Below are 24,207 nucleotides of genomic sequence, written 5' to 3'. Positions count from 1 at the left end.
TGTGGAAACATTTTATAGCTTTCCAGATGGGTGCATGCATCTTCTGTCCTGACAGGAAACTTGCTTACCCTGATGGTAGTGCTCATGGCTCCAAGTTGTATCTGCCATATTTCCTCACAAACAGCAGAAATCCTGCATCTCTGTTGTCCCTAGCAACTTCTTGTGTAACTTCTGACATGTAGTTGTGACCATGCAGATTTTGTCTGGTTCTTGTCCATGCAGCTCATTGCCATGGGGTTTCTGAATATCTGGCCTTTTGTTGCAACAACGTTATACCACCTATTGATGTTAGTTTGATTTAAAAGGAACTTGTGATAATTTGGCAGCTGTTGTTTAGCATTAGATCTTTTTTCACAGTGTAGATGAAATATTCCCATCATGAGCAACCTTTCTCATTACTGCTGTCTTCAGTGACCTTGGGGGCTGACCATATTATTCTAAGTACCTTCTTCTCAAGTCTTTCAAACGGAAGGTTACCCGCCCCTTGTGCCAGTCAGTCTTTTGCTGCAGGCAACAGTTGACAGCATGTTACGTTTAGCAGGGGAGATATGTATATGCGAGCTAAAAGAGGAGGAGAAATATAACTCAGCAATTGTGGGATGCTCAAGACAGGCACAAGAAATTTGTAGTACTTACTGCACTTCAGTTTTTCCCCAAAGAGGCAGGTGTTGAAGGGGGCATTGCACTGTGTACCAAGCCAGTTTGTTCTCTGGTATATTGCAGAGTCAACAGTTTAGGGCCACAATACGTGAAATTATAGAATTATTATAGAGTGGAAGGCAAGCACTATGTCCCAGCTGCGTGTGTGGTCTGTACCATGTTTTAGATAAATTGATGCTTAACTTTTCAAATGATAACTTCAAATCTAACTCCAAATTAATCAGTTACTGAACAGCATATGTTTATATGCTCTGCTCACATTTAAGACTAGTACTGTACATAAGTGTCGACAAGTCGAATGAGTGGCTCTAAAGATATCAGTAACTTTGAATTGTATCTTGAAATTACTAGCACACATTCTTATTATTTTCAAAGTGTTATTTATTAAATTAAATACATGTTATATCAATTAAAATAAAATTGTTTTGATAGCTGGATAGTGAATTGCCTGTCTTGTACAATGCTTTTTTTTTCAAGCAGAGTACATGAATTGTGTTGTTGACAACATTAACGAATATCACACTTATTGGCTTCCAATTTATAGCGAGAATGAAAACCTTCAATGGCAGATGAAGATTTTTTGTAACAGGTACAGTTTAACACAACGGAGATTTCAATCTGAGTCGCATAAAGATCATGTAACTAGATTATAATTGACACAATCTTGAAATGGGTGGGGAAAGAGTAAAATGAATTCTGAGACTGTGACATCATTGACTGAAGTCTTGGTCTCTCTTGAATTACTTGCACTGTAGCAGAACTGCTGCAGTCGTGCCCTGGAGAAATAACCACAAAGTCAAATTACATCATATTCGAAACATAATAAATGCTTTCTTTTTGTTTGATGTATCACAGTTGAATCTATAAGTAAACTTCATACAAAAAGCCAGACTCATTTTTAAGCTTTGAGCTTTATCCCCTCCTTGAATTTGTAGTGAAGATGAAAGGCGGTTCACCAACGGAAATACATGCCAGTTTAGCAGCCATAGCAAAGTGATGAGTTAAAACTAACCATCTCCAAAAGGAATTGCTAACTGTTTCAGATAACTTGTATAATATTTTTTATAGCTATATTATAAATCCTCAGTATTTGGATTACAGGATACCTAGGTTAATTATAGGCAACCCCCATTTTTTGGTAGTAGGGTTTTAGAAATTAGCCTTAACAAAATTTACTAATCACAATTCAAAAATTTTAGATAGATAATCAACTTTGCTCTCGTGGCGTTTGTATGTGGGTGGGGGAGTAAATAAAGCAACCAACAGTGCCCTCCATAATGTTTGGGACAAAGACCCATAATTTATTTATTTGCCTCTGTATCGGGCGGCACGGTAGCGCGGCGGTAGAGTTGCTGCTTTACAGCGAATGCAGCGCCGGAGACTCGGGTTCGATCCTGACTACGGGTGCTGTACTGTAAGGAGTTTGTACGTTCTCCCCGTGACCTGCGTGGGTTTTCTCCGAGATCTTCGGTTTCCTCCCACACTCCAAAGACGTACAGGTATGTAGGTTAATTGGCTGGGTAAATGTAAAAATTGTCCCTAGTGGGTGTAGGATAGTGTTAATGTGCGGGGATCACTGGGCGGCACGGACTTGGTGGGCCGAAAAGGCCTGTTTCCGGCTGTATATATATGATATGATATGATATGATATGTACTCCACAATTTGAGATTTGTAATAGAAAAAAATCACATGCGGTTAAAGTGCACATTGTCAGATTTTAATAAAGGCCATTTTTATACATTTTGGTTTCACCATGTAGAAATTACAGCAGTTTTTATACGTGGCCCCCCATTTCAGGGCACGATAATGTTTGGGACTCAGCAACATCATGTAAATTAAAGTAGTCATGTTTAGTATATTGTTGCATCTCCTTTGCATGCAATGACTGCTTGAAGTCTGCGATTCATGGACATCACCAGTTGCTGGGTGTCTGCTCTGGTGATGCTCTGCCAGGCCTGTATTGCAGCCATTTATTCACAAAATGCTGGAGTAACTCAGCAGGTCAGGCAGCATCTTGGGAGAGAAGGAATGGGTGACGTTTCGGGTCGAGACCCTTCTTCAGACGACCCGAAACGTCACCCATTCCTTCTCTCCCGAGATGCTGCCTGACCTGCTGAGTTACTCCAGCATTTTGTGAATAAATCGATTTGTACCAGCATCTGCAGTTATTTTCTTATACTACTGTATTGCAGCCATCTTTAGCTTATGCCTGTTTTGGGGGCTAGTCCCCTTCAGTTTTCTCTTCAGCATATAAAAGGCATGCTCAATTGGGTTTAGATCAGGTGATTGACTTGGCCACTCAAGAATTGACCAATTTTTAGCTTTGAAAAACTCCTTTGTTGCTTAAGCAATATGTTTAGGATCATTGTCTTGCTGTAGAATGAACTGCCGGCCAATGAGTTTTGAGGCATTTGTTTGAACTTGAGCAGATAGGATGTGTCTGTGCACTTCAGAATTCATTATGCTGTTACCATCAGCAGTTGTATCATCAATGAAGATAAGTGAGCCAGTACCTTCAGCAGCCATACATGCCCAGGCCATAACACCCCCACCACCGTGTTTCACAGATAGACAATAGACAATAGACAATAGGTGCAGGAGGAGGCCATTCGGCCCTTCGAGCCAGCACCGCCATTCAATGTGATCATGGCTGATCATTCTCAATCAGTACCCCGTTCCTGCCTTCTCCCCATACCCCCTGACTCCGCTATCCTTAAGAGCTCTATCTAGCTTTCTCTTGAATACATTCAGAGAATTGGCCTCCACTGCCTTCTGAGGCAGAGAATTCCACAGATTCACAACTCTCTGACTGAAAACGTTTTTCCTCATCTCAGTTCCAAATGGCCTACCCCTTATTCTTAAACTGTGGCCCCTTGTTCTGGAAGATGAGGTGGTATGCTTTGGATCTTGGGCAGTTCCTTCTCTCCTCCATACTTTGCTCTTGCCATCACTCTGATATAAGTTAATCTTCGTCTCATCTGTCCACAAAATCTTTTTCCAGTACTGTGGTTGCTCTTTTAAGTACTTCTTGGCAAACTGTAACCTGGCCATCCTATTTTTGTGGCTAACCAGTGGTTTGCATCTGGTAATGTAGCCTCCGTATTTCTGTTCATGAAGTCTTTTGCGGACAGTGGTCATTGATAAATCCACACCTGACTCCTGAAGAGTGTTTCTGATCTGTCGGACAGGTGTTTGGGGATTTTTCTTTATTATAGAGAGAATTCTTCTGTCATCAGCTGTGGAGGTCTTCCTTGGCCTGCCAGTCCTTTTTCGATTAGTCAGCTCACCAGTGCTCTCTTTCTTCTTAATGATGTTCCAAGCAGTTGATTTTGGTAAGCCTAAGCTTTGGCTGATGTCTCTAACAGTTGTATTCTTGTTTCTCAGTCTCACAATGACTTCTTTGACTTTCATTGGCACAACTTTTGTCCTCGTGTTAATAATAGCAATAAAAGTCTCCAAATGTGATTAAAAGACTGGAGCTGAGGTGCTCTTATATCTGCATTAAGGAGGCAATTAAACACATCTGAGCAATTACAAAGACCTGTGAAGCCATGTGTCCCAAACATTATGGTGCCCTGAAATGGGGGGATTATGTATAAACACTGCTGTAATTTTACATGGTGAAACCAAAATGTATAAAAATGGCCTTTAATAAAATTTGACAATGTGCACTTTAACCACATGTGATTTTTTTCTATTACAAATCTTAAATTGTGGACTACAGAGGCAAATAAATAAATGATGGGTCTTTGTCCCAAACATTATGGAGGGCACTGTATTTCTTTCTTAACTCGAATTTCTTTATGCATTCACGTACACCGTGGCTTTGCATTACGAGAAGGCCTGTTTTTTTTTTAGAATGCAACTCGCTGCATTAAGGGGGAGAGGGTTTGCATTAGTTTGAAAATGTATTGATCACGTTTCCACCAAGTAAATGTATTGTACAGTACTTTGCTTTTCTCGTAGGCTGTAAATAAATCGATCATGGGTGTTAAAATAAGCATCTGAGTTCTCATAAATGGCCAGGAACCTAACTCTTAGCAGAGTCTCTGGATACATGGTGCAGCTGGTGGAGCTGCTGCATCACAGTGCCAGAGACCTGGGTTTGATCCCAACCTCAGGTGCTGTCTGTGTGCAGTTTGCATATTTTCACTGTGACCATGTGGGTTTCCTCCAGGTGCTCCGGTTTCCTCCCACATCCCAAAGCTGCACGGGTTTGTAAGTTAATTGGCCTCTGTAAAATTGCCCCTAATATGTCAGGACTGGATAAAAATGTGGGATAGTATAGAATTTGTGTAAACGGGTGATCGATGGTCAGTGTGGAGTTGGTGGGCTGAGGGGACTGTCTCCATTCTGTTATTTGCATGCTAGCTGGTTTCATTAATGAGAAAAGGTCCCAAAATATTGTTGGTGCTACAGGAGAGAAAATTAATTGTCTAACTGGTTTCTGCTATTGCATTTCCTGAGACATTAATTAGCCATGCCAATAAATTATTTTGCTATATTTGCAGACAATAACCCAATTCACATTGATTTAACAGCAGTCATTTTGCATGACTGTCAGAAGGTCCTATTGAATGAATTTGCTTTTGGCCCGGTAAATGTAAAATTGTTTAAACGCACATTATGTCCTTTAAATACAGGCAAACCCTGCACCGTGGGGCGGGTGGGTGATTGTGTTCCTAGAAAATGGTTTGTATCACGATTTTCCACAATACGAAGCCATATCACTTGCGCCAATGTCAAGAAATGTGCTTATTTTTAATCACATAAATTTTGTAAGAACAGAATTTTTATTCTGTATCCCAGAGGTTCTGGTAGTGATTTGTGAATTCTGTAAGGACGGATTTCCATTACCCAAACTGCTGTAACTCGGTTGCCGCTAGTATTCTATTCATGATTAAAACAGAGCACAGGATGAAAATGTATTCAACATATGCGCTGACAAGTGTTTTGTATTCCCACTTGACAAGACGAATAGTTTAAAGGGGAGCAACTGAGTGGTTGCCAACCACTGTGTGAATTTAATTTACCCCATAATGATCTTATGAAAAACAATCCTTTAATCTGCTATGTAAAACTGAACACTCATCTAAATTAAACCAGTTTTTAACAGTTAAGGACTGGTTGCATGAAATTAGCATGTACACGTATGGTGGAGTATGGTGATCTAATCAGATATTTCTAATGATAATAGGGCTTTGACATTGTAGATGCAGATCAACTGTTTCCTCTCATGGGGGAATCTGGAAGATGAAAGTATAATCTTGAAATTTAGTATTTGACCATTGAGGAATAGAATTTAGTACTTAAAGCAACAGTGGGAAATTATAACTTGCATTGTAGATTTTGGTAATTTGATATTTTCAAAAAATTTTGAGCTTTTTATTAGGTAAGACTTCCAGGGAAGATGGATGAATGAAACTAAAGTGTTGACTAGTCATGATCTAATTGAATTGTGGTTGATACAGGGATGCAGTAGTTGGTGCTGTTGCCTCACAGATTTGTGGCCTGGGTTCAACCCTGAACTCGGGTGCTATCAGTGTGGAATTTGCATGTTCTTTGTGTGACCATCTGGGTTTTCCCCAGTGCTCTGGGTTTCTTCCAGGTACTGAAGATTTGCAGGCAGGATAATTGGCTGCAATAAATCACCCGTAGTTTAGATATATGGCAAGTGTCAAAGGGCATGTGAGAGAGAATATGTTGTAGGGCTACAGGGAAATATAAAGGGGATGGGACTAATAGGGGTTGCTCTGCATGGATGTGGTGGGCTGAATAGCTTCCTGTGTCATTATAAGTACATTATGGCTCAATGGCTGATCAATCTATCATTCCTTTCTCATAATCTTTCTGCTGTTCAAAGGAATATGAAACTATCAAAAAGCATTGGTTTGTAAAAGCCTCTAACATTCAAATATTTTTGAAAATCAATTGTACAATAAAAATTGGAACTTTTTTTGATAAAGAAAGAAACCACCTAAAAGAAATTACAAATATTTAATTAAACTGATTAGCTAAAATGTTGAGTTGAGTTTAGTTTATTGTCACTTGTACCGCGAGGTACAGTGAAAAGCTTTTGTTGCTTGCTAACCAGTCAGCGGAAAGGCAATACATGATTACAATAGAGCCATCCACAGTGTGTAGATACATGATGAAGGGAATAATGTGAATAAATGTTGCTAACGGAGTAGAGATTTAAAAGAGTGGGCGGCACGGTAGCGCAGCGGTAGAGTTGCTGCTTTACAGTGAATGCAGCGCCGGAGACTCAGGTTCGATCCTGACTACGGGTGCTGTACTGTAAGGAGTTTGTACGTTCTCGCCGTGACCTGCGTGGGTTTTCTCCGAGATCTTCGGTTTCCTCCCACACTCCAAAGACGTACGGGTATGTAGGTTAATTTGACTGGGTAAATGTAAAAAAATTGTCCCTAGTGTGTGTAGGATAGTGTTAATGTGCGGGGATCGCTGGGCGGTGCGGACTTGGTGGGCCGAAAAGGCCTGTTTCCGCGCTGTATATATATGATATGATATGATATGATTGTAATGCGTGATTGCAGGTCCACCTCTGTGACTAGCACACAAAGAGTCGCCTGGGTTGGGCACCATCATATTACCTGAAATTAGTGTCCCTCCCTCACTGCCACTCTTCTCATTCTTCTCCATTGTAATGAATGGAGTTTTGAACTCATACTAATTCTAATGGTATAGGTTTAGAGGAAAGTTTCTCCATTGTACCTGCTGAAAAATTGCATGGAATTGCTATTTTGCTGTGGAGTTTTGAGGTGTTCAGTGTCAGGTGCAGTTAGGAAATTGACTTTGAGGACCATCGAGACGTTTTGTAACATTGAACATGCTTATGCTAAATTGACAATATTACTAAAAGGTGGGGAAATGGTAGTACTTATGCATGCAATTGCCAGCATTTCTCAGGAAATTCTGGGCAGCCATTTTCAGTTTGTTGGGTTTGCTGCAGCGGTCAACAACTGACGTGAGTTCGAGATGGTCAAGGTAGCAAGCAGTTAGTTCTGTTAAAGTGGAGATTGGGAGATTGATGCAAATGGAAAACGAAAGCTGCAATAGGATTTCTAAGTAGAAATGTTTGTTTCAGAAATCAGTGGAACATATGAGCATTTGAGAGTTGAAGTTTTGCTGCATGCATGAGAGACGATAAATGATGAAAACAATTATTTTGTTCAAACAAGGTGAATAATTGGATTATATTGCGATTGGATTACATTTGAGCATCTATCTACTAAAACTCTCGTTTGTTTGTTTGTTCCTGAACTACAGCTAAAACTGTACACAATAGCCTGACAATTTTAGGCCCACCTTACTCACTGCCGTCCCTTTGGTGCTAATGGAAGAAGTTGCATTGAAATCGGTGTTATATTTCTAAAGTTATTCAAATTTTAAAGTTTAAATCTATCTCCTAGGGAGGGAAGGAGGGAGGGGGGTGGAGGGACGAGGTGGAGGGAGGGGAGAGGAGGGAGGATAAGGGGGGTTGAGGGGGATGGAGTGGGGGACATGGGAAGGGAGGGGGGTGGAGGAGGGGAGGGGGGAGAAGAGGGGAGGAGAGGGGGGGGGAGGAGGGGAGGGGGGGGGGGGGGGGGGGAGAGGGTGCTGCACCAATGCAGGAGTGATTTGGGCCCAATGGGTCCACTTGGTCTACTATGCATTAAATTAATGATGTAACAGTTTGTTGCTTCCAAACTATACCTTTGAATGTCATGAGGTATAGTTGCTGGCATTTTTATTTTAAATTTAACTTTAACATATTTGGATTCATAAAGAACAGCAGGATCCCATACAGTTCATACTATGCTGGCTCTTAGGATGTTAAAAATGACTCGTTCCCCCCAGCTCTTTGCTCTTAGACATAGAGCATTTTCTTCCCTCCTTATTGCTCCTATTTCGTTAATAAATATGCTGCAACCATCTTTTTGCAAATGACATCACAGACAGAACAACTTACTGTGTTCATCCTTTTCCCACAGTAACAACTGATTTTTAGCCATTTATCTTAAATTCATGTTCACTGCTGTCTCTGGAAAAAGCTTCATCTTTATTTACTCCATCAAAATTACTTTTTATACGTTCAATGCTTTTATAAAGAACCCATTGGCTGTCTTAGCGGTTTGTCTTTTCAATTGAGAATGGCATGCAGTTTGGAGGACAAACTGTTGGTGACGGTGAACCCACATGCCTACTGTCCTTATTCTCCTCGGTAGGAGAGATTACAGGATTGATGGTGGTGAGGCAAGGGCAGGTGACAGAAGTGTATTTAGAAGAGGGTATACATATGCCAGTGTTGAAGTGAACCAATGGGTAGAGTAATGGATGGGATATTGGTCAAGCAGGCAGCTTTGTTTAGTTTTGTTTAGTTCAGAAATACAACGTGGAAATAGGCCCTTCAACCCACCGAGTCGGCGCCGAATGGCGATCCCCATATACTAATGCTATCCTACATACACTAGAGACAACTTACAATTTTTGCCAAGCCAATTAACCTACAAACCTGTATGTCTTTGGAGTGTGAGAGGAAACCGGAGCACCCAGAGAAAACCCACGCAGTCACGGGGACAACGTGCAAACTCCGTACAAACATCACCAGTAGTCAGGATCAAATCGAGTCCCTGGCGCTGTAAGGCAGCAACTCTACCGCTGCACAACCACCCCTGCCTTGGAAAGTGCTGAGCTATTCTTGCGTGTTGAAGTTGTACTCAGTCAGGCCAGTGGAGAGTTGTTCATCACACTTCTTAGTTGTTTCTCGTGGAAATATATTGAGGTGTCAGGACATAAGTCACTTGTTTCAAAATTCCTTGTTGCTGAACCTGGTCTGTATGATTGTGGCTGGCACAGATAGGTTGGTGGTCAATGGGTATTGATGGTGGGAGATTCGGCAAAGATGAAGAAACTAGGAATTGCAGATGCTGGTTTACAAGAGAAGGCACCAGGTGCTGGAGTAACTCAGCTGGTCAGATAGCATCTCTGGAGAAATGGATGAGTGATGTTTCGGGTCGCATCCTTCTTCAGACTGATAGTAGGGGAGGGGGAGGAGTGGGAGGAACAGAGGAGGGGCTGGGACAGAGGAGGGGCTGGACAAAGCCTGGCAGGTAATAGGTGGATGCAGGTGAGGGGGGGAAGGGGGTTGATAGACAGTTACTTGCATGGCCAGAGATGAAAAAACAGAAGGTGTGATTCAAAAAGATTGAAGAGTTGCGAATTGTGAAGCTGGAGGATGAATGTAGTTGGAAATGGAGGGGGAGGGCGAAATACATTAAGGTCCAGGTGGGGCACAGGGGAGAGAGGGGGTAGGAGAAGGTGGGTTTAGTTACCTAAAATTGGAGAATTCTTTGTTCATACTGTTGGTTTGCAAGCTACCCTAGTGCTGTTTCCTCAGTTTGTACTCTGACAATGGAGGAGGCTCAGGACGGATAGATCAGTATGGAAATGGTAAGAGGCCAAAAAGGTTAGCAACCGAGAGATCCAGCAGACCTTGGTCTCGCTGACGAACAGGAGGCCACATTGGGGACACCGGATGCAGAAGACAAGGTTAGAAGAGGTGCAACGATAATGGTCTTGAATGTAAAGAAGAGATGGTTAGACTTTCCCTTGTCGGAGATAATAATTGCTTGGCATTTTTCCAGCAAGTATCACGTACCTGAATGTTGTTTAGATTTCGATTTCTTTAGGTGTTGACTAGCTTAGAAATTAAACATTTTGCAATCACCAGTCTCTTCTGACTTTGTGATAGAAGGAAGGACTCTATTCTGACGAACACCTTCCATCACTTTACTGAAGATCGAGAGTAGACTAATTGGGTGGTAATTAGCTGGATTGAATTTGCAGTTGGCAGTTTGAAGGAGGAATCAAAAATTTCCACTCTGAAAACTGATATTTTTCATGAAATAAAATGCTCCCCTGGAAATTGATTTTGGCAGCATGCATGGTTGAAAGCTTAACATATGAATAACATCCTCTGTCTGTTATTTTAGCTTTCTTGAATAACTAAAGTAATAATTGTTTCAACTGTGGACATAGAAATATCACATGTTAAATATTTCTTCACTACTGTTGTTAACTGCGCTTTGTAGACTACGTTTGTTAAATTTGTGCAAGATTTTGAACAGTGAAGTAAAAAATAAACTCAATAAATGTGCTGACTGCTGCATAGAACCTTCCAAGGCATTATACCTGGCTCAGCTGAAGCTCCACATTTTTCCTTTAAAGCTGTACTCGGAACTTTTAGTTTACAGAAATTGTGTTGTTTTTCACTATTGGAAGGTGTTGTCTCTTAAATGAGTCAAGGAACTATGGCTATGGTTATTCATTTATATTTGTACAAAAGCATATCATGGCACTCTTCAGGGAAGGGTAGGAGGGTTTCCCTGTGTCTGGTTTAATGTTTATCCCTTGATCAACAACATTGAAACGTTTCTATCGGCAGGTTATCTTAATGCTTTTTACTGTGACCTTTGAAAAATTTCATCAGCTAATTTAATTGATTTTACTGAATAATTGATTCAAAAGGATGTAAGATATCCGGAGGATGCAAAAGATGCAATAAGTGCAAATTATACAAGATCTGGGTGTGGATATTTAGAAGAGTGCATGCAGTGGTGATTTTATTGAGGCATGTTGGATCTAGATTGAATTGGACTTTTAATTATGATCAGTGTATTGAACATTGAGTTTATTGAAGTGAAAAGTGGACGTGCAGTCTCAGATCACCTCACATAAGAGATGGGTATCATGTAACATCAGAACCAGAGTGGTTACCTAATCAAGTTTTATTACAGTTTTATTACTTGAAGTAGTAGGTGAGGAGATTAGAAGATGCTTTTGTCATTGATTGGCCTTGGAAGCATGGATCTGTGGGCCGTGCAACCAGATGGAGGGACTGGTGGCCTAGCCCCTGCTTGTCCCCCAAGGACTGGAGAACCGGAAAGGAGGATGGAGGGATCCGGTGATGGCGGAAGCAAGTGCAAGATCCAGTAAGAGAGTAAGGGTCTTGCCTTCCGCACCCTCAAGGTTGGCTGTGGGAGGAGTCCCTGGAGCACAAAGGCTGAAGGTGGCGGGGCGAGGAGACGGACTTTGGTTTGCTCGACGATCTGGACGGAGGCAACGGCAGGAGGCAGTGCAGCAGCCTGGGGCTCGCTTGGTTTGGGCGCTGTTCCAGAGGACCAAGTGCATGGACCGGACCAGATTTTGAAAAAGATGCCAAAACCTGGTGGCTCTTGCATGCTGTCTCATTGGACTATTTCTGTACAATTTGTACTAATCAGAGATTGTGCTTGGGCATGGCGATACTTTACTGAAGCGTATGCGAAAAAAGAATGTCACTACATCTGTACATGTGATAATAAAGAACCATTGTTTGACCATTCTTATATTTTCTTACTTTGCCCAGTCAATTGAATTGTTTTGGGTTGATCGGGAAAATAGTTTTGGGTGTGATGCACACAAGATCATATTGATGGCTGAACGAACCAGTAGCATGTCCTTTGCTGTATAGCCATTTTCCACATGCGGCTTCCTTTACATTGGCAAGACCAAGTATAGACTACGTGATTGTTTCATCAAACATTTGTGCTTAGTTCGCCAAGGCCTGCTGGAATTCCTGTTCGATAATCATTTTAACTCCTTTTCCCTTTCCCATACTGACCTTTCTGTCCTTGACCGCCGCTATTGGCAGAATGAGGAGGACACATGCAAACTGGAGGAACAGCATCACGTATTCTGCTTGAGTAGCTTACAACTCAATGGTATGAATCTTAAATGATCCAACTTCAAGTTATTTACATCACACCCACCTTGTACGCTCCCATTTCTCCCACTATATCCCCCCCCCCCCCCCCCCCCAATCCCATCACCCTTCTCCTTTTCCCTCCTTCACGGACCTATCTCCCAACCCTGAATCCCATATTTCCATTTTAACTCTTCCCCCACTCCTCTGGCCCCTCCTTTGTCTTTAGCCCTGTCCTTGTAACCCGCATTACTGCCTTCTGGCTTTACATTAAAAAAATAGTTCAATGAAATGTGCTGACTGCTGCATAGAATCTTCTACGGCATTGTACCTTGCTCAGCTGAAGCATTCCAGGTGTTGTCTCTTAGATGAGGCAAGAAACCACATCTACATCAATTCATTTACATTCACATGAAAGCATATCATGGCATTCTTCACAGAAAGGTAGGAGTGTTTCCCTGTGTTTGGTTTCATGTTTATCCTTTGATCAGCATCACTGAAGCATTTTTTTTGGTCGGTTATCATATTGCTTTTTCTGTGACCTTTGACAAATTTGATCAGCTGATTTAATAAATGAACCCAGGAAGTTATAGGCCAATAGGACTCCCCTAAGTGCTTGGATAGCTATTGCAGAGGATTCTTTGGGATATGATTTACTCTCATTTTGCAAGAGACTGGGTACTTAAGGACATATCACACCTCCTTTCATCTCCTTTCTTGCCCCCATTTGTCTCCTTTTCACCTCCAGTCTTTCACTTACTCCAACTATCTGCAAGTCAAACCCCTCTTACCCTTCTCCTTTCCCATCTTTCACATACTCATCTCCCTTTCCTGATTATTAATTTATCTCTTATTCCCCCCTCTTTGCCCCACCTCTCCCTTCCATCTATATCCTTCCTTCTCGCTTTACATCTCACTCCTCTTGTCCGAAACCCTTTTCTCTCCTTTTCATCTCTAGCCTTTGTTACTTCCCTCATTTTCCAATTAAACCCCCCTTTCACTTGTAACCATCTACCACTTGCCAGGTTTGTCCTGCCCTTGCTTCTTTTTTTCTAGTTTTCTCCGTCCTACTGCAATCAGTCTAAAGATCCGTACTGTTATCTATCCTTTCCCACCCTCAATTCTGCCTGACTTGCAGTGTTGTTTTGTAAATTTATAAACTAAACAGATGTGAGGCAGCAGCTCTGCCGCTGTGCCATTGTGCCTCAGCCCATTCTTTTGCAAATGAGGGTAATTCATATCTTGAAGAATCCTCTGCAATAGTTTTCCAACCATTCAGGGGACTCTTATTGGCCTATAATGTGGCATTTTGGTAAGACAAACCAGGGTAAGACTTGCACAGTTAATGGCAAGGCCTTGGGGAGTATTGTAAAACAAAGACCTTGGGGTGCAGTTGCATAGTTTCATGAAAGTGGCAACACAGGTAGACATGTTGGTGAGGAGGCTGTTTGATACATTTGCCTTCACCGGCCAGTGTATTAAGTACAGAGGTTGAGACATCATGTTACACCTGTACAAGATATTGACACTCCACTTTTGTAGTACTGTGTAGAGTTCCACTCTTGGAAGCCTGTCATTAAACTGGAGAGGGTGAAGAGGAGATTTATGAATCTGGAGGTTTTGAGTTAGGAGAGTATGGATAGGCGTGCTCTTTTTTTTCCCTGCGTGGAAGTGGCCTAAGGGGTGACCTAGAGGTTTATAAAATCATAAAGAACATAGATATGGAGAATAGCCACAGTCTTTTCCCCAGAATATATCTTAGACTTTAAACCCAAAATCTCACTGATCTTCTCCTTCAACCACTTTTTTCCAGTATTATTTCCAATATATTAAATTATCCCTTCCACTTTCATATTGTTGTCATTCTACCAACTTTTCAAAAACAGTTATTTGATTCTGATAGCCATTTAGAAATGTTGATGCTGATCCTTGTAGCCCAATTAATATGTTAATGGTATAAATTGTGAACTGTCAGGAAATAGAATAGGACAGCTTCCAGCTATCGAATTTTAATCTCACTGAGAATTTTCCATAGTACTAACTCTTTGTGTTGTTGGCGAGACCAGCATTTAATCCCTCTTCTTATTTGCCAATGAGATTGTCATCATGAGGCTGCTGCAGTCCTATGGTGAAAGCACTTTCACCTTGCTGTGGATTTTGCCTCGGTAATGAAGGAGTGGTAATCTATTTCCAAGATGAGATGGTATATAATTTGAAGGGGACTCTGTAATTTGTGATGCTCCCATGTGCCTACTGCTCTTCCAACCAGTAATTAAGTTTGTTACATATCTCCTAATTCTATATGTGTTCTAAGCCTGGGAATCACTGAAAATCTACCTCATATTTGTTTCAGATTTCTATTCAGTGTTGATCTAAGTGTAATAAAATCACATTTTTTTAAATCCGTGAGAAATATTTTCAATATAAATACCAAAAAAAATTAAAATATATTGATGAGTATCTATAAATAACAGCAGTTGATATTTCAGACTTTTCTTTATTTTTCTGGTCTTTGAACTTTCATCACCATATTTCAGTATCCTTGCTCACTAAAATATCTTGGAGACGTATTCCTGTATATTGAAATTGCATCTACATGCTTTTAGAGAGTGTAATGTAAGGGTTAAAATTAGCTTTACAGCTAAAATTGAGTTGTCAGTTAAAAATTCCTATGTCGAGCAAGCAGCCTTGCAAAGAATTAAATGCTTTAGAAAATAATTGGGCTCACTTGGAAGAGCTAGTAAATCATAAGACCTCCAGATCTTGCAGTGTTAAAGACATATTGTAGTAAGACAGACAAACGTTCATTCCCAAAGACATCTGGGATTAACTCAACCCTGATATAATTAATAAGCCTTGTTCCCATAATTACAAAGGATCTATAGTTTTAAACACATAGTTGACTGTTGCTTGTAGATTATGGAAGAAGGGCATTTGAGTATTTAAGTGCATGTTGTGAATGAGCTCACGGGTCTTCACCTTGGACCAGGATCCAGAACGATGCCAGAACCCTCAAATTCTCCAGACCAGCCATCACAAGCAGGAGTCCCTGGTGGGTAGAAGGTCGTGTGTCTCGTTGCTACCAGCCACTGCTCCTATCAGTGAAGACTCGACGGGACAAAGGGCATGAGATTTGCTGCTTTGTTAATACTTTTTCCTGTATTTTACTATAATAAACCTAGTTGTTTGTCGCCTTGAAATGTTCTTTCTCCAATCATTGATCTAAATCCTTGAAAACCTGCTTGTATCACTTCAGGGAAAGAATTGCAAATTTCCACAATTCTTTTATAAATTATTGCTACTGGATTTATTTCTTAAGCTGTAGTTTTAAGGTCATTTTGACCACCTCCCTCCCACCACCATCAAAAATGGGTTTTCCCACTGGAATAAATTGTTTCTTGGCAAACAATGGAATGCACTTTCATGTTAAAACCTATGATTAGTTCACCCTGCAGTCATCTTGATTGAAGGGAATTTAAGCAAACTATTACAAAAGCCTCTATATACCTGTAAATACAAGTACAGATTGGTTATAGTTTACATATGCAAAATACTGCACATGTTCAGATTCAGAAATAAAAACACAAAATGCTGGAAAAACCCAGTCAGCCTAGGCAGTTTTTTCAAGCTGATGATCTTTCATCAGAAATTGACGCATTTTATTCGCCCTTTTTCCTTCGCTAAAATGTAGCAGTTTTCCTATCCTAACAGCGTTTATGTTTTGCAGTCTTGTTAATTAGTAAAATTGTTGCGCCGCCTTGATGATGATTGTTCATTTATTTGCTCTTTCATTATAAATGTATTTGTCACCAGTCTGATTGATTGTCATTAGCAGTGCAGTATAAGTGACATAGATCAACGTTGAAGTGATTTTGAAAAGCAGACATTGTTGGATCATGTTGAGAGATTTGGATAAATACCACACTACAAAATACAAAACAGTTGTCCAAAGCGGATTTATGCAGACGCAATTCCTGGACAAATCATGCTACCTGGGTATGCAGTTTTGTGAGGCCATGGTAACAACCAAAATAAATTTATTTGCAGAAGCCACACTAAATCCAACGTAGTGAGGCACGGGTTGGGCCAGAATAAGCTACTCTCACAAAATGACAAGTTAAAAATTGAGATGACAAAGACACAGGCTTAGTTTTGCCAACGTTCAATGGTGTTGTGGACATTGAATGCTTCTGAATGTTTCTGACATTTTGAGACATTCAAAAGCATCAAAAAGTAATTTTTTGAAAATCCGTGGAACAAAGATGGTTTTTTTAAAGTGTAAAAACGAAAGCACTTTACAACACTTATGAAACGATTAAAACATTAAGTTACACAGTCATTCTTCTACATTCAAATAAATGGGCTTGCTGTTTCTTTGCTGGTCTAATGAGGTGCTGATTTAGTGGAGTGTAAGTGCAAGGGAGTTGTAACAAATTTGGGCTTTGATATTGGATTTTTAAAGTCCATATTATAGCTCAGCTGTGAGACCGTAAACACTGAGTGTGGGATGTGTTCACACAGGAGTCCTGAACTCCATCCATGATGTTTAGCCTAGTACATGCAGGCAATTCCCAGCATCTTTCTTATCCATAAGATTTGATATAATTAAAACATTTGGCAAATCTGTTGGTGTTGTCCTTTCCGCTATCTTTGTATTTCAGATTTTTTTTTTTGCATCTCTAATTTTCTGACGAAGTTGTGGAAGGTTACATGTTGAACCCACTAGCTTTTCTTTTGACAAGAAATAAAGAAATTGGGTTAGATTTTAATATCAACAGTAAAATATTAGCATCCAACGTTCACCTTGCAAAAATAAACTGCCACAACATTTTAGCATGCGAAATCATACAGACATGGTGTGTGTCTCTTCCAACCTCCACTTGAATTTGGTGCATTTCACAGGGGCAATTGTGAGCAGCACAAGCAGCAGGGAGGCTAATCAATAATCTTTACAGATTTCAAAATAAATTGTGATTGATAGATAAAAATGAATACGCGTCAGAGGTTATGAGGAGAAAGCAGGAGAATGGGTTTAGGAGGGAGAGATAGATCAGCCATGATTGAATGGCGGAGTAGACTTGATGGGCCGAATGGCCTAATTCTACTCCTAATGCTCTTATGATGAATAACAATTAAGAGCATAAGTTATAGAAACATCGGAAATAGGTGCAGGAGGAGGCCATTCGGCCCTTCGAGCCAGCACCGCCATTCATTGTGATCATGGCTGATTATCCACAATCAGTAACCTGTACCCAACGTCTCGCCATATCCCTTGATTCCACTAGCCCCCCAGAGCTCTATCTATCTCTTAAATTCATCCAGTGATTTGGCCTCCACTGCCCTCTGTGGCAGAGAATTCCACAAATTCACAACTCTCTGGGTGAAAAAGTTCCTTCTCACCTCAGTTTTAAATGGCCTCCCCTTTATTCTAAGACTGTGGCCCCTGGTTCTGGACTCGCCCAACATTGGGAACATTTTTTCTGCATCTAGTTGTCCAGTCCCTTTATAATTTTATATGTCTCTATGAGATCCCCTCTCATCCTTCTAAACTCCAGTGAATACAAGCCTAGTCTTTTCAATCTTTCCTCTTATGACAGTCCCCCCATCCCAGGGATCAATCTCGTGAACCTTCGCTGCACTGCCTCAATTATGAGTATGACCTTCCTCAAATTAGGAGACCAAAACTGTACACAATATTCCAGATGTCGTCTTACCAGGGCCGTATACAACTGCAGAAGAACCTCTTTACTCCTATACTGAAATCCTCTTGTTATGAAGGCCAACATGCCATTAGCTTTCTTCACTTCCTGCTGTACCTGCACGCCAACTTTCAGTGACTGGTGTACAAGGACACCCACGTCTCGCTGCACTTTCCCCTTACCTAACCTGACACCTTTTAGATAATAATCTGCCTCCTTGTTTTTGCTGCCAAAGTGGATAACATCACATTTATCTACATTATACTGCATCTGCCATGCATCTGCCCACTCACTCAACCTGTCCAGGTCAACCTGCAACCTCCTAACATCCTCTTCGCAGTTCACACTCCCACCCAGCTTTGTGTCATCTGCAAACTTGCTAGTGTTACTTCTAATTCCTTCATCCAAATCATTAATATATATGGTAACTAGTTTTTGGCCCCAACACCGAGCCTTGCCACTCCACTCACCACTGCCTGCCATTCTGAAAAGGACTTGTTTACTCCTACTCTTTGGTTCCTGTCTGCCAACCAATTCTCTATCCATGTCAACACCCTACCCCCAATACCATTTGCTCTAATTTTGCTCACAAATCTCCCGTGTGGGACCTTATCAAAGGCTTTCTGAAAGTCTAGATACATGACATCCACTGGCTCCCCTTCATCCATTTTACTTGTCACATCCTCAAAAAATTCCAGAAGATTAGTCAAGCATGATTTCCCCTTCATAAATCCATGCTGACTTGGACTATAGCAGATGTATATATAGCACACGGGCTTGTTTATTATCTATATGGAGAGACTATAACTGAGTGAAGTACAGAGGGATCTTGTGTATGAAGCATGAAAAGCTGGCAAGCAGGTTCAAGAAGAACGTAATTGGAATTTTGGCCATTGTTTAGCAATTGGGGTTTAAAAATAAGGAGGTTTTGTTTCAATTGTGTAGTGTTTGGCGAGGCTTCATCTGGATTACTGCATACATACATACAGTTTTGGTCCCATTATCTAAAATTAATATAATAACATTGGAGGGAATGCAAAGAGATTCACCAGGCTAATTATTGGGATGAGAGGGTTGTCCTACGAAGAGAAACAAAATAGTTTGGGCCTGTATTCCTTGGAGCTTAGAAGAAAGAGGATGAAATGTATAAGATCATGAGGGGATTTGAAGCAGAGACATTTCACGCCTCCAGTTCTTTACCCCGCACCCCTCGACTTTCAGCCTGAAGAAGGGTCCTGATCCGAAACATCGCCTATCCTTTTTCTCCAGAGATGCTGCTTGACCCACTGAGTTACTTCAGGGCTTTGTGTCTATCTTTAGCATCGACGTTGGGATGTTTTCACTCATGGAAGACTCTTGCACTTTCCTTCTACATACAAGATAAAGAGCCAGTCATTTAAAACAAGACACGTAAAAAAACATTTTTGCAGAGCATGATGAATCTCTTGTATTCTCTGCCCAAGTGCCTGAAGGAAGCTAGATTATTTGGAGTATTAAGATGAAGGTGGATAAATATTTGATAGATTGAGAAATACAAGGCTATGGAAAAATGGCACAAAAGAGTTGAGGCCATCATAGATTAGCCATGATCATATTAAATGACAAAGCAGCCTTGAAGAGCCTGATGTTCTACTCCTGCCTTGTTCCCAGTCTTGTGTATTCAGCCACTTGTTTTTGCTATGCTGTTAAATAAGGACATTGCTGAACTTTTAACTCAGCACCATTTTCCTGCACAAATTTTGTATCACTTGATCACCTTAATAACAAAAAATCTGACTGGTATATACTCAATGGCTGAATTCTTTTGGCTAGTGAATTAAATGATACACTAGCCTAATTTTGAATGGCTAGTTCCTTTCTTTGAGACTGCAAGCTCTGGTTCTGAACATCCCAGGCAGGGGCAAGCTCTTATATCAGTGCGAACAAGCCCAATAAGAATTTTGCTTTCACAATTCAATGAAATCACCATCACTGTTCAAATATTTGATGTCGCAGATTGAACATGTCTTTTTCCATTGGCATGAAGTGTTTCAGGGTGGGTAATTATTTTAAAATCGCATCTTAATTATTTCATTGATACAACCTGCAGCAGTGCACTATATTGATCTTCACTTTTTAACAGATGGTTGAATATCAAAAATTCTGCCAGTTTTACTCTGCAACAATGAAAAATACTAAGTCTCACTGATGTTTCTAAACAAGTTATTAACCAATGAAGATATTAAGTTCTGGAGTAACTCAGCGAGTCAGGCAGCATCTCTGGGGAACATGGGTAGGCGACATTTTGGCCCCAGAGGTGCTGCCTGACCTGCTGAATTACTCCAGCAGTTTGTGTCATTTTTGGTAAATCAGCATTTGCAGTTCCTTGCGTCTATACCCATGACCAATAAATTTGGTTAACCATTGAGATATCATTTTTTAAATTCAGTGTATTAGTAAGCCTCATTCTTTATGTTTTGTGTTTTGTTTACTTTATCAGAAAATGAATATTCTAATTATTGAATTCTAAGCTGTTTAGATCCAGAATTGTAGGTGGCAATTTTTTTCTATCTTGTGGAAATAAAGTCAATGAACAAGCACATTGCCCCGTGTACTTTAACATTAGTCTTACCAAACCATGCAGTATGTACCTATTTTTTTCTTTGTTTTCCATGCTCAGAGTTTTTATGCCTACCTGAGCAATATTGCTTACATGTGTTAGAAGCTGTGTGCTGTTTGGCATTAGTCACAGGAGTTTTGTATTTACTGAAATGATCGTATGAATGTTCATGGCATTCATTTGTAATTTGTCTTTCTCATTTTCATAGAACTTGCATACATGTAAAATAATTGGGCAATGCCTCCATTGAAATAGTAGAGGGATTTCAAATGAACATTTTGAATATTCCTGTGCATTATAATTCTATGATATAATTTGCTGGTCTTAGAATTGTACATAGAAATCAGGCCTAACTGGATTAGCATTTTGTTCCCAGAGATAAATAATCTGTAGTGGTTCCCAATTTAACAAAATTTGAAATTGCATCAGCAGACATCATGGATAAAGGCGATTTCCAATGAGCATACCTCAAACTTTTCCAGTGATAAAATATATCTTAAAATGTGCAAAAGATGGGAAAAATAAAATAAACTCAACAAGCAAACTTATTCTAATGTTTACTGCTATTTGAACTGTTTTCTCTATTACAATATGTATCTGATTTTTTTTTTCCCTTTAACATCAGAAGCAAATACAATTTTTGGATTTTATACATGTGCAGATTAAATGGTGATTGACCTTTTATATAAGTCTTTAATGTTGTGGAGTTACAGTTTATAATATGTACACACAATTCCATGATGATATTGATTAGGCGTAGGGTTTATACAAAGCATGCACAAACCAGTTTAAAATTAAAACAAAAGATACAGGTAAAGTAAGTGGATCCTTTAATACTGAAACTAAGAGCATTGTTATTCTCATCAGGGTTTGGGTTGGGTAAGGGAGGTTAATCATAGACATTACTTACTGTAATTTGTGAATGGCGTGGGGCAGGAGTGGCTGTCGGTGTGATAGTAATGCAGCTGGTGATTTTATTAGTTGACTTATTTGGCGTCCCATTAGATATGGCTGGAGTTCTGATCTCGTGGATTGTACTGCAGGGGCTCATTGGTCTTGAAACGGGTGTGGCTGCTTGAATATGGGGATTACCTAAGTGAATATGAATTTTATTGTCTTCAGTGGTAATTACATTAGGACTAGTGTTGGACTTCTGTATCTGACGCCCTTGTATCCTTTCAGGCGAAACTCTAAAGATGGTATGAGCTGAGGCGATGTCCTTTGGCTCAGGAGACAGTGTTCGATCTGGTGAGTTTATGGAATTAGCAGTTAGAGCAACTATTTGAATAGGCAACATTGTTCTTTCAGGAGTTATTGAACTGCATGAGTCTGAAGTTCTGGATTTTGATCTCGATATTGTAGTCCTGGTTAGGGGTGATAAAGCACGTTCTGGTGTGCAGTATCCATCCATTGACTTTGACTTTGCAGGTGTGAGGCAGGCATTTTGTATAATGGTAATTCTTTGTTTTGGAACACCACAGTTGGGGATAACTGCTGTACTGGTGTAGGAAAATGAATTATCAAAAGTGGGACTTGTGATTTCAAGAGTAGCTGTGCTCTGTCCATGGTCCGGCGTTACCTTTATATGAAGAGGTTGCCCTTGTTTCTGAGTAAGCACCATTTCACCTGCCTGAACCAGATTTCCATTCAGCTTGGATACAGCATTTCCATTTTGTGCACAGGTTTCCTTGCTCTTCATCCATGGTGTCCATGATCTCTTATTATTATTGACACTGTTTACAGTTAATGAATTGTAGTTGACTTGCAATGATTGATCAACATCTCGGGCACTATAATCGGTCTCTTCACTTTCTGTACACATTTTTCCATTTACTACTGCTTTCTCTAGAGGAATAAGGCTTCTGTAATCAGGTGGTTCACTGTCTATGGAGTCAGTCTGGATCTCTTTTGAGCAGAGTTGCAACTCTCCAAACCTCCTGCCATTCATGCCAGGCCGAAGACTCTTGCTAAACCTTCTGTACCTTTCCAATTCTTTGGTAAGATTTTCGGTCTCCCTTGCTAGTTCTTTGTTTCTGTTTTCCTGTTGAGTTATCTTTTTTTGCATTGATGTCTGCTCTGCTTTAAAATGAGATAGTAAGTCTTCTGTTGCCATATATTCATGAATTTTGTCTTTGAGAGCTTCCACTTCCCTTGTTAGATGGCTTGATTTTGCCTGCTCCTCACTGAGTCTGTCAAACAAGATTTGTTCGTGAGATGATTCGGTCTTTTCTACTAGTTTATATCGAGCTAGTTCCCTTTTCATGGTCTCAAGCTCCCCTGTCAGTAATTTTAGCTGCTGTTGCTCATCGTAGTACCTATGCTCCAGTGAGTCATAGTCATTTTCTGTCTTCGTTAGATCGTCCTCTACCACCTGTGCATCTTTCAATTTGCATTTCAGTCTTTCAACCTCATGAGTTAATTCTCTGATTTTATTGTCATTTTTTTGTAAACATGAAGGGGATTTGCGATACTCTTGTTTTCCTTTGTTTTTCAGGTACTCATTTTCTATCGCTTCAAGAGATTGGAGTCTCTTCTTCATCAGATTAGATTTGGACAAAATGTCATATCCGCGCTCCTCCTCGACTTTTAGCTTCTTTTTAAGCTCATCCCTTTCCTTAGTTAAGTTGTATGTTTTCTCTTCCAATTCTGCTTTGGATTTAAGTGCATTTTTACTTTCCTCAATTAGTTTCTCTGTCACAACTGTAACTTTATTTTCCTCTGTTTGAAGTTGCGCATTTGCATTCTGAAATCTGTGTTCTGTTTGCCTCATCTTTTCTGCGATATTTTTTCTTTCATCAACCAACATTACAGTTAATGTTTTAAGCTTGCTTAGGTCCTCCTTCATGGCCAATTCTGTTTTCTCCAGTTTATTTTCAATTGCTTCAAGTTCCCTAACTCGCACTTTTAAAGTCTCCAATTCATTTGCTAATTGCTTAGTTAGATTTTTTTCTTTTTCCAGGTTGCATTTAAGCACATAGCATTCTTGTTTACTTTTACTGAAGGCATCCTCCAATTTTTCCAATTCCATTATTCGTTTCTTTAGTTTCTCCACCTCAGTTTTTAGATTCCTGCTATGGCTTTCTTCCTTTTCTAATTTTCTGTTGAGATTTCTGCACTGGTCCTCCATTTTTGAAAGTTCCTCATCCTTTCCTTCTATTTCTAACAAACGTTTCCGCAGAACTTCTACCTCTGCCATCAAGCTGGAATTTCCACACTCGCCTCTGTTTATTTTTTCTCTTAAATCCTGCAGTTCTTCTTCTGCTTTCCTCAGTGATTTATTAGTCTCCTCCAATTCATCTATCTGTCGGCTGAGTGTGGCCAATTTTAGTCGGAGTTGTCGATTCTGACTTTCCTCGTTGGTCAATTTGGCCATTGTTGTTTCCTGTTCCTGATAAAATCTACTGGTTTGTGTTTGCAATTCAATCTCGAGAACGAACACTTTATGTTCTTCTTCCGTTGCCCTTTCCTCAGAGGCTGTTATTTTTTCCTGAGCTTGCTGTGCAAC

General features: G+C 40.2%; 2 protein-coding genes across 10 annotated transcripts in view; one reads left to right on the top strand and one right to left on the bottom strand.

The window, feature by feature from the left end:
* cmss1 (cms1 ribosomal small subunit homolog) overlaps positions 1-24,207 on the top strand; it is a 239,891-nt gene that overhangs the window by 21,975 nt on the left and 193,709 nt on the right. For 2 of the 9 annotated variants that reach the window (XM_078409576.1, XM_078409581.1), the window contains exon 2: positions 21,885-21,950. The exons of the other annotated variants lie outside the window; for them this stretch is intronic. The gene's annotated coding sequence lies outside the window, so the exon portion shown is untranslated. The remainder of the gene's footprint in view (positions 1-21,884; positions 21,951-24,207) is intronic. 9 annotated transcript variants of the gene reach the window in all.
* filip1l (filamin A interacting protein 1-like) lies at positions 21,319-24,184 on the bottom strand. Its single transcript, XM_078409572.1, has one exon. It carries the CDS (start codon positions 24,073-24,075, stop codon positions 21,592-21,594), a length of 2,484 nt encoding a protein of 827 aa, XP_078265698.1. The 5' UTR covers positions 24,076-24,184; the 3' UTR covers positions 21,319-21,591.

This window comes from Rhinoraja longicauda, chromosome 12 (assembly GCF_053455715.1).
Source record: "Rhinoraja longicauda isolate Sanriku21f chromosome 12, sRhiLon1.1, whole genome shotgun sequence".
NCBI lineage: Eukaryota > Metazoa > Chordata > Chondrichthyes > Rajiformes > Arhynchobatidae > Rhinoraja > Rhinoraja longicauda.
This window is presented reverse-complemented; position numbering and strand designations above follow the sequence as displayed.

What these genes read in the sequence shown, in the direction of transcription:
- filip1l (XM_078409572.1), bottom strand. Translation starts at nt 24,075, where the DNA reads ATGGCCAAATTGACCAACGAGGAAAGTCAGAATCGACAACTCCGACTA.